Genomic DNA, 11,866 nt, shown 5'->3' with positions numbered 1-11,866 from the left:
GTGTGTATGACAAACTAGTGTGTAAAGATGACAATACTCTTGTTCATCACATATTTACTTATTATACTAAAATTAAATGTACGTATCAGACAAATAATCAGCTAGACGATCAGGTTACCATCGCTGAATAAAACACTAATTAAAAAACGCTTCAGTCAAAACAAAGCTTGGAAATCTGAGAATGTTTTCCGAACTTTTCCCCCTGCCTGTTCTATTCAAATTTAATTCTATTCTATTTAAAAGGACATGAGCTATAATCGATGATGATTATCAAAAATCTGATGTGAATGTTTCTTTGTATCAAAACTGTTTGAATGAGACATCCTAATTGTTCTTTTTTTCTATTCATAAATGTTTACATGTTTCAGGTACAAGAAGTCCTATCACTGGCAGAAAAGAAGACAGGTGGTTGAAGCGAAGCAACCGATAAGACGGAACCATGACTTTGACAGATACTGCCTATTTTATAATAAATTAATCATGAATCATCACGAACTCTATCATCGACAATTGATATAATGAATCACCTGCATGTAAACCGCATTACGAATGAGTGTTATTGTCGTGCTTTATAAATATATTTGATATATTGTCTTTGAATAACAAGAAATTAACTGACAACGTAGATCGTATACACTCTCCGCAAAATTCAATTATTCTACAGGTTCTTGTACATCAGTGGTCTAATTCAGTTTTTACCTATTAGATGTCAAGCAGGGAAAGCTCTTTAGGAAACTGTACGATAAGCTTTAGAGTTTTGATTTTCCTAACGCAAAATCTTCCTTCATTAAAATCTATGGTATTTACATGTTACAGATGATCTGATATTCTGGAGAGGTCACTCCTGAAATAGGATTTTCATTATATATGTTTAGATTCACGTTGGAGAAGACAATGGGCAGGTTTTATAGTTGTCATTGGTAATGATCGCCATTGGTAAATATTCATTAGATTGTTGTGTGTTTGATCAATATCTCACTTTCAGGACATGACACTACGTGGATTTGACCTTGATATACATGACAGCTAATGTCGATAAAGTAGAAGACGCCAACTATTCCAGATCATATGGTTATATTGTATATTCTCATGATTATCCACGCTGTCTGCTTCACCTTTCAGGAAACTTACCTACATACAATCCAACAGGAGTATTGATTAAGTCACTTTTAATTATAGTAATAAGAATAAGGACGGAAAGAGGAAATGTGTTGGGAAATCGTAATTCTGTAAATACTGAGAAACGATTTGGGTTTAAGAGAGGGATAATGTGATCCTGTAAGATAAGGTTAAAAGGTAGCTCGAAAGGCGTTCATGTCAGACAAATCGTGTAGCCTCAATCCACGATCACACACTCCTTGGATCCTAACCGTTTACGTAACGGCTCCTTATCAAAGGGAGACAATCTGTATTTTAACGTATATCAAATAGTTTCTCTACTGAAATTGTTGATTACTGTTAAATTGGTTTAGTAGTCTGACACATTGCTGCCGTTATAATAGTGTTCAAGTGTATCTGCTTCAGATATTTTATCAACTGTTAAGCGTATTTTTCTCTTTAATAGGAACTAAGGCTTTTCTAAATATGGAATTTTTATTATATTGTTGTCCCCCACCACACTGAATTCTGACGGTATAAGAGTTTAATGTATAAGAGAGTTGCAGCACTCTTGTACATAGCCTATGTGATGACATGTAATAAAAACACGACTGGTTTTAATGTGTTTGTGAAGTAACTTTAACTCGAAGTGATGACCACAGAAGACCAAGGCCAGACCTGATAAAACATATAAAGGGTATTTATATACATAAAAGGATCAACATATTCTTAGAGCTGGTTAAATTATTATGAAGGAGTTGTTTCCCTTACATTAATCAATCTGTAGACATTTAGATGTAAAGGGTAAAACGACATTTTTAAACTTCTATATATATAAGAGTAATCTAAACTAGTTTTATAGCTACAACTAGACCTAGTAGGAACCATAATAAGCGACACAAATTTGATTTTCCCCAATTTCCTAGACGGCATTTCTTTGAAATGAATATTTGTGAGGGACAAACATGCCAGCCAACCAAAATGTTTTCTATTATATGCAGAGGGTAAGCAATCGTCCCTTTAATTCCATGAAATATTTTATTTAGTATTTGTCCATCTAAATATATATAAATGATCCAAATATAAATATATCTGTTTAAATTCACTTTCCACGAGTGGTAGTGAATTAGTAAAGCAAGTCATGTGAGGTAAGACATCTGACATCTTAGCATCAGAAGGTGTGACATAAACAAAACAAATCAATGAATGGTTTCTCGGGAAATCATCCAGTTAGTGAGGATATCGGAAACATTTTTAGTTTCAACAAAGTTTATTTTTAAAAATGTTTAACATTTTACACGGTTAATATGAAAGTACAACATAACATCAAAACATTAAATTGCAATAATAATTATACTTATTATGTAAAAATAGATATCTTTGTATCATTGTTTGTTAAGATCATTTCTGACTAAGAAAATACGTGTACACGTACAATACGGCATGTCGTGTAACACCATATATTAATACGAAGGTAAGTCTTCTTTACAGGTATATCAAGTCCCTCACGATGTTAGCACTAACGAAAGAAGAAAGAAATATTACATAGTATATAAAATATTTCATAGCATAATCACATAGTATATAAAATACAACACAGTATATAACGTACAGTATATAAAATATTACATTAATACAAGGTTGCTATTATCTACTTTCGGCAGTTTTAACAAACAGGTGTATATGGCATGCATGCGTACCTTTTGTTATATTTCAATCATAATGATCAAATCTGCAAAATAGGAAGAATATTTTATCTGGATTTGTTTTATTTCGATTTTATAATTCATGTTTAAAATCATAATATTGACTGAAACTCACGCGCTGTTGTACATCCACGCATTTTGCCTACGTCATCAAGGATGCAGATATCGTTGTCCCCACAGGTACGTGCAGCACAACCTCCAATGAGGGTCTACAACATACAGGTTGAAATACTTAAGTTTAAGCTTAAGCTACATACGAATATCTTGGTTGTGTTAAACCCGATCAGATAATAGTACGCTATGTCGAGAAATTTTCACCGCAATTTGTCTTTATAGTCAACCAACTCTTTATCAGCAAACATAATTGCTCTAACTCAAGCATGTTCTTTTTTTGTCCTGTCGTATGGACTTTTATATATTTATCTTTATCATAGCCTTAGTGTTATGTATATGTATACTGGTCAATGAGATATTTTATTATATTGTCCACGGTCTAACGGGAAGTAACTCTATTTCGAATAGTTGATAATTTTTCACTTTTTCTTCATTAGTTTGAACTTTCGGATTCCGGATGAGTTGCCTGGCAGATGTTTAAATTTGTCCCGATCGAAAATAGAAATGGCAAAGAACTTTCATAATTTGGCTTAATAATAAGGAGAATTCAACGGATTTCCTCTTTAAGACAAATACAAACTTTAACAGCATTAATATATATGAATTTGTTCAATCATACAGCAGAACCTCAGTTTACATTTTTATCATTTTTTTCCAGATATATAAATGGGTCGATTGATTAAATGAAGGGAATTTATAAAGGAATAATACATATGTTGCAATATGTTGGCGGTACGTGATTTGGGAAATTGAATGAGGGACATTACATCGAAGTTTTGTTGTATTTATGTGACGACGTCAATTACTCACCGCTGAAGGTGTGACGTCAGTAAACCTGTAGCCAGTTGTGGCCGTCAGTGTTCCGTCAGTAGAATTCTCTGTGTTCATTTTACACAATTTGTTGGTAGTGTCAAAACTGACAGAGCCACACCTAGAGAAAGAGATCAGGCGAGTTGTTAGCAGATCTAGTACATTACAGAGCCACACCTAGAGAAAGAGGTCAGGCGAGTTGTTAGCAGATCTAATACATTACAGATCCACACTTAGAGAACAGAGCAGGCGAGTTGTTAGCATATCTAGTACATTACAGAGCCACACCTAGAGAACAGATTAGGCGATTTGTTAGCAGAACTAGTACATTACAGAGCCACACCTAGAGAAAGAGGTCAGGCGAGTTGTTAGCAGATCTAGTACATTACAGAGCCACACCTAGAGAACAGATCAGGCGAGTTGTTTGCAGATCTAGTACATTACAGAGCCATACCTAGAGAACAGATCAGGCGAGTTGTTAGCAGAACTAGTACATTACAGAGCCACACCTAGAGAACAGAGCAGGCGAGTTGTTAGCAGATCTAGTTCATTACAGAGCCACACCTAGAGAACAGATTAGGCGATTTGTTAGCAGAACTAGTACATTACAGAGCCACACCTAGAGAACAGATTAGGCGATTTGTTAGCAGATCTAGTACATTACAGAGCCACCCCTAGAGAAAGAGGTCAGGCGAGTTGTTAGCAGATATAGTACATTACAGAGCCACACCTAGAGAACAGAGCAGGCGAGTTGTTAGCAGATCTAGTTAATTACAGAAGCACACCTAGAGAACAGATCAGGCGAGTTGTTTGCAGATCTAGTACATTACAGAGCCATGCCTAGAGAACAGATCAGGCGAGTTGTTAGCAGATCTAGGACATTACAGAGCCACACCTAGAGAAAGAGGTCAGGCGAGATGTTAGCAGATCTAATACATTACAGATCCACACTTAGAGAACAGAGCAGGCGAGTTGTTAGCATATCTAGTACATTACAGAGCCACACCTAGAGAAAGAGGTCATGCGAGTTGTTAGCAGATCTAATACATTACAGAGCCACACCTACAGAACATAGCAGGCGAGTTGTTAGCAGATCTAGTACATTACTGAGCTACACCTAGAGAACAGATCAGGCGAGTTGTTTGCAGATCTAGTACATTACAGAACCACACCTAGAGAAAGAGGTCAGGCGAGTTGTTGGCAGATCTAGTACATTACAAAGCCACACCTAGAGAACAGATCAGGCGAGTTGTTTGCAGATCTAGTACATTACAGAGCCATGCCTAGAGAACAGATCAGGCGAGTTGTTAGCAGATCCTAGAGAACAGATCAGGCGAGTTGTTAGCAGATCCTAGAGAACAGATCAGGCGAGTTGTTAGCAGATCTAGGACATTACAGAGCCACACCTAGAGAAAGAGGTCATGCGAGTTGTTAGCAGATCTAATACATTACAGAGCCACACCTACAGCACAGAGCAGGCGAGTTGTTAGCAGATCTAGTTCATTACAGAGCCACACCTAGAGAACAGATTAGGCGATTTGTTAGCAGATCTAGTACATTACAGAGCCACCCCTAGAGAAAGAGGTCAGGCGAGTTGTTAGCAGATCTATTACATTACAGAGCCACACCTAGAGAAAGAGGTCAGGCGAGTTGTTGGCAGATCTAGTACATTACAAAGCCACACCTAGAGAACAGATCAGGCGAGTTGTTAGCAGATCTAGTAATTGCTGTTGACAATACTACGGACCAGTGTTTACTGGTGACTTGTAATGGGAAGTCAAATAGTTGACATAAGTGTTATTGTTTCAGCGTATTAAAATTCGTGCTATATTTTATTTTATTTTTATAAAGTAGCAACACATGTTTCATGCGTTTCAGTATCGGTCCTTATATCAATCTTGTAGAATAACTTGTAGAATCATACGATAATTAAGCATGGTAGAATATAACAATACTGAACAGAAGGTATATACGTATGTATTATGATTATATAGTTGTGTATAACAGTATGTTATCCTCTTTTGAGATACCATTAAATACTACTACTGCACCATGTTTATTTTAAATAATATGATATGATTTATTAATTCTGTTTCGTATGTTACGCAGGCTATATACAGGAACCATTTTGTCTGGCTCTACAGTATTTGTAGATATAATGACAAATGCACTTCAAAATGGTAATTATTTAAAAGCATTATGATAAAAGCATTTGATTGAAAGGCTTATGACCTGAATTTGCCATAAAGACAAGCAAACATTATATAATGAATAAACACGATCTAATGACAAAACCTACAATAAAGCAATACATTAACATATTGACAAAACACATAGAAAAATGATAAATAAACATGATATAATGAAAAAAAGGAATTAAAAATGATAGCATAATGAAAACGTAGCACATGAGACAGCTATGGCGTTCTGCACGATATATCTCATAACGACTTTCATCATCTGGTCGGTTTCAACGTAAACAATGTGTTTGTGTAGACCTTGTGTTACTTATTTTATTTAACGAACAAATACACTATAATGTTAAAAGAATTTAATTACAACTTACTTGGTGGTTTGCTGACAGAGTAAAGAACAAGAAAACATGTCTGGAATGATGAGGTTGAGGAAAAAAGGCCCGGACAGACTTTTACCTTCCTGATAGTTCAACGAGATAAAGTCCTGACAAAGGTATCTACGGATACAAACACACATCACAACACAACAAATCCACGCCTTGGCGTTCATCTCGGCTTTTCTTGTCCTTTTTTTTGCGTTTTTGCTGAAATAAGATGAAGAAGGATATTATTATGTCCGTTTCATGTAAACTATTTTATGATTAAAAATATTAAGAAAATGTAAAAGTAGAATTTGAAATAGTTATGTTAGCCCAATTATCAGTAAGCATGTCTATTATTTCTGGAAAGCACTTCTTTATTTTCATCTATAAGACACAGGTTTATCTGTTGACAGTGCCCTGTAGCTATTTTTTTTTTTTTATTAATGTCACATATCAAATAATTTAATTAATAAGTCCTAAACATACAAAAAATCCTAAATAACATACATTTATTTTGACATTTTGCTATTTTCAATCGCCCTGTGTATACGCAACAGAATATACAAAATACATTAAATTATTTCTTTCTTGTACTTGTTTAAGATCGTTACCGGTTGTTATTCTGGAACCTTGGAACTGGCAATGCATGGCTACAAACAGCCCCCATCCCCACACCTCTTTGGTTTTTTTCTTCTTGTCATGATAGGTTCTTTAAAATATTAAATATAAACACTGACATGAATCAAACTTTAGAAGATGATTATTGAAAAAATAGAAGTTGTTCCTATTATACAACAAAAAGCCATATGTGATAATTAATGCCAATAAATTTGAACAAATTGATATCCTCACGCCCTACTGATTTCGAAGTGTGGGTTAAGGTCAACTATCCTACGGTTGTTTCAAGAAGAAGTCAAATTGTTTGTGAATATTGGCAGGACATACAGTTAATTACCCAGTACGAATCTTCAATTAGGCAAGTTGAAAATAAGAATACTAGGTATCAATGAATAAAAGGTAATAATAAAATGTAAAAATGTAAAACAAGAACTCATAAAATGATTGCACTAACAAGTACCTGTTCATTCCTAAATTCAAGTAAACCAACAGTACTGAGAGAATGTCCATTTGTTTAGTTTTGTTTGTGTGTTTACAGCTTAGAGTCCTCGTAACAGACGAGGTCATATGAAGACGGAACGGGTGCCTTGGGATACACAATCGAATTGAAAGATTAGGGTAGAAAGAAAACTACATACACAATGTTGCAATGGATGCAATACCTCACTACTGGCCTTTTTGTTGTACCCTAAGTAGAAGACACAGACTAAAACCACCGACGCTTGCAGGGGCCTCTGTCGCTTCTTACGATAACATCCAGTAGATACAACAGGCCTATTATGTCCCCAAACAGGGTTAGAGGGAGTGAGAGAATTCCCTATCTGAAGCGTTACCTTAAATATATGAAATACCTATACCACAGAAAGAGGTCCTAAAACGTGTAGACCTACCTTTGTAGCGTCTGTCCAAAACCGCCAGGGCAATTACGGACTCTCTCCACAGCGTCAATTCACAACGACCGTCCTTGGTAAGACTAGTGAGAAAGCTGTACCGTGGACACCACCCGTACTGCGACACGAAGTCGGGTATACGTAGCACCAGTAGTAGACGTAAACTGAATTATCGATCGGCAATGGCAATGAACATCACACTGTATCGTCTGGCATACCTGATGATGTATGGAAGTCCTTACCAGTAATGTAAGCAGCACCATCAGTAATATTTATGCAGACTTACAGTGACACTAACCTCCCTTTGAGGCGCAATCATCTGTGTGTGCCTTGCGTATAATGTTTATCCTTCCTGAAGAGTTCCAAATATTTATACCTGTCAATGGTCTTTAATGAAGATTTGGTTTATTTATCAATGACAGCTCTGTTATTTGAAAAGATGTATTAATAACACTGACTCTCTCATACTTTACTTGAAATTTGAAAAACATATACGGGATATAATTCTAAAAATAATTTCGCGTTTAATGTGACAGGTCGAGTACGTATGTACTTAATTCATATAGATTTCCTGTTAATGTCGTTAGATACTTTATCAAGGGGATTTTCGTTGCAATGTTGTCTCGGGGACTTTCATGGAAGAACAATGGGTAATTTAACAGAAACGTTACCTGTCACTTACCATCATAACCGTAACACTCCCAAAGCACTTAGGCGCGTATAACTAGTGAAATTCCGAAAGGTGACATCAAATACCACTTAAGACTCATTTGCCTTTTTCCGTCGCGTTTCAGCTGTCCAAGGCTGACTGCCAGGCACTTCCGGTATTCCGTAGTATTTTTATCCCGGTAGAAAAATCAATTGCCATTCTAAGTGTGACGAAAACGAATAACAACGAACACAGAAGCTCCCAGACTTGAATAAAAATTGATTTTGATTTTAATATTTCATGTTCAATAGGTTGTTAATAATGTGTTCTTTATCTGTAAGGTTACTATACAAAGATATGTTGTTGATCGAAAAGAGATTTTTAGAAATGTTAATTGTAACATTTCCTTGGATGTTCAATACGAAATATGTATATGTTAAGCTTATACAGATAAATGTATGGGCTTTCCATAATAAAACTGTTGTTTGTTGTATCATGTAAGCACAAATTACATGTACATATATGCACAACATAGGAGAAAACTACCGATTAAGCAGGGGGCCCACAATGTCTTTTCCTCTTAATGTCTTTATCACTCTATAAATGATTATCATTGTCAAATCACTTGAAAAATAAAGAATGATTTATATAATGGGGTTTTGAGATCTTTGAGAACCAAGAACAAAGATGCCACAAGTTGCTGAAAGCAAACAGAACGCGCTGCACGAACAAGTTCGCAAAAGAGACATTAAGAGGAAATGTCAAAGAAAATTGTACGCTGATGCTAGAAACCATGCAAAAGACAGTGAGATATCTGTTGGTGATGTTGTCATAGAGAGGTAGGACATGAAAGGCAACAAACTCACACCGGCGTATGATCCACAGCCAAGGACCGTCACGAGCAGGAAAGGCCCCATGCTCACTGTTGATGGTAAAACAACAAGAAATGAATCACGTTTAAAGAAAATAAACCAATGTCAAGGAAAGGCACAACAAAGTAAGCAGCAACTCGATGAGGAAATAGAGGAGCTGAAGGAGGACTTGGAAGCTGGTAAACCAGTAAACACTCCAGAAAAACAGCCTGCTTGTGTAAGGTCAAGTCCTACTGTATCGACACACTGCGAAGTGATGCCACCAGCCCGCCACTACGCAGGAGTACTAGAGAGAGAAAAAAGAGCACTCGTCATGATGATGTAACAGGGATATAATTAATGTATTTGCTTGTATGTATGTTTGTTTACTAAGTCCGTCCGTAGCGCGTCGACTGTCCATGTATATATTTCATACTCCGAGTAATGTAATTACCGCGTCCGCGTGTTGTATTCTATACTGTGATGTTATGTCTATAGGTGTATTGTGGTATTCTGCTCGTTACGTATGTTGATATGTTGGTATACCATACAGTTGTTCATTGGTCAGTAGTGTTACGTTAAGTTGTGTATGCGTTTTCATTGGTTCGTTCTGGGTGGTCAGTTTTGGCGCATGTTTCTTTGAGGGCAAATAAATCACGCTAGTACCTTTTGAGGACTCGTAGTTGACGGACGGAGAGATGTAATTATATCCGTATTGCATACGATTGAAGAAGGCGTCGTAATTATACAAATAGATAGTAGCCAAGGCCTTGTGCCACACTCAGGGTTCTTTTGGTTTTTACAAGGAGCAATAAAATGACAGTGAACAAAACCCAGAGGAGTTGTCCTATGTCTCACAACAAAACCACCTCTACTACAATGACTTTGTGCAAAACTAGTAATGACTTGCAGTGTTTGGGGCACAATATTCCCCGCTAGTCATTCAGACCCAGAGGTCTCTAGTTAACCTCGTGTTTTGTCATTGTTGTGATAATTGAGTATTTCCAGTGTGTAGATGAAGGTTAGAAATAAGAAGATCTCAAAACCCATTTATATGAATCATTCTATATTTTTCAAGTGATTTGACAATCATTTACAGATTGATAAAGACATTAAGAGGAAAAGACAATGCAAGTTATTATATCATTACATGTTACAAAGAGCAAATTTCAACAGTTTCCAAAATCCCTATTTTTAGACCAATTTCGTAAAACGAGATATTTTTTAAAACGTGATTTAACCAGCTTTAAGCTAAGACCAACTGCAGGGGAATATTACGTTGAAGTTTGAAATATATTAATAAGAACTAAAAAGGTTCGTGTAGCTTTCGCGTTTTTCTCATATTCCAGTTAGAGAACTCGGACTTGTTTTGTATCATCTTAATTGGTACCCAAACTACTTCAGAAAAATGCTGCGTGCGCGTGCTCCGTGAGTACAACTCAATCACAAGGGGTGGTCGGGTGGTGCAGTGGATAGCGCACTTGCCTTTCACCAAGGCGGCCGGGGTTCGATTCCCCGATCGGACATGAAAAGGTTTGGGTCACCTGCCCGACCACGTGGTTTTCTCCGGGTACTCTGGTTTCCTCACACACTAAGACCCCTCACACGCTAACATCCGGGCCAACAAGAGTGATTAATATAATTTGAAATAACTTGTTTCATAATTGCTGTAAAAAAAATGAAGTTTATATTTTTATTTATTGAGTACAACTTCCCAGAACGACGCATTTGGTACCTTTGCCCATTTTAACTAGTAACAAAGAGCAAATTTCAACAGCTTCCAAAATCCTTATTTTTGGACCAATTTCGAAAACAAGATATTTTTGAAAACGTTGTTTTACCAATTTATATCATATTTATGCCAAGATAATATTTATATGATAAATAGTATCTACAAGGAAATATTTATAATACAAAAAATATATTAGTAATTTCAAGAAAATATTTATAAAAAAGTAGTTGCAAGAAATATTTATATATTAGTAACTGCAAGAGAATAATTTTAGGATAAATAGTAACTACACAAAAATATGTATACTATAGTAACTACAAGAGAGTATCTATATGATAATTAGTAACTACAGAAAATATCTATATGATAAATGGTAACAACAGAAAATATTTATAAAGTAATAACTACAAGAAAGTATTTATAAAATAGTAACTACAAAAGTATTTATACTATAGTAACTACAAGAGAATATCTATATGATAAATAGTAACTACAGAAAATATCAATATGATAAATAGTAACAACAGAAAATATTTATATTGTAATAACTACAAGAAAGAATTTATATGATAGCACTACAAAAATATTTATATTATAGTAACTATAAGAGAATATCTATATGATAAAAAGTAACTAAATATAAAGTAATAACTACAAGAAAGTATTTATAAAATAGTAACTACAAAAGTATTTATATTATAGTAACTACAAGAGAATATCTATATGATAATTAGTAACTACAGAAAATATCTATATGATAAATGGTAACAACAGAAAATATTTATATTGTAATAACTACAAGAAATTATTTATATGATAGAACTACAAAAATATTTATATT

At 35.2% G+C, this 11,866-nt stretch overlaps 1 protein-coding gene across 2 annotated transcripts; it reads right to left on the bottom strand.

The window, feature by feature from the left end:
* Positions 1–2,361: 2,361 nt before the first annotated feature.
* On the bottom strand, positions 2,362–7,942 carry LOC110464570. 2 transcript variants are annotated; one of them, XM_021519843.1, is made up of 6 exons: positions 7,794–7,942; positions 6,897–6,994; positions 6,295–6,507; positions 3,729–3,849; positions 2,920–3,013; positions 2,362–2,617 (listed from the first exon to the last, which is right to left on the bottom strand). In XM_021519843.1, exons 2-6 carry the CDS (start codon positions 6,950–6,952, stop codon positions 2,604–2,606), a joined length of 498 nt encoding a protein of 165 aa, XP_021375518.1. In that variant the 5' UTR covers positions 6,953–6,994; positions 7,794–7,942; the 3' UTR covers positions 2,362–2,603. The 2 variants fall into 2 exon arrangements, with proteins under 2 accessions (XP_021375518.1, XP_021375519.1); XM_021519844.1 differs by lacking the exon at positions 6,897–6,994.
* Between the last annotated feature and the right edge of the window lie 3,924 nt (positions 7,943–11,866).

Source organism: Mizuhopecten yessoensis, unplaced genomic scaffold (genome assembly GCF_002113885.1).
Source record: "Mizuhopecten yessoensis strain PY_sf001 unplaced genomic scaffold, ASM211388v2 scaffold11009, whole genome shotgun sequence".
Lineage (NCBI taxonomy): Eukaryota > Metazoa > Mollusca > Bivalvia > Pectinida > Pectinidae > Mizuhopecten > Mizuhopecten yessoensis.
This window is presented reverse-complemented; position numbering and strand designations above follow the sequence as displayed.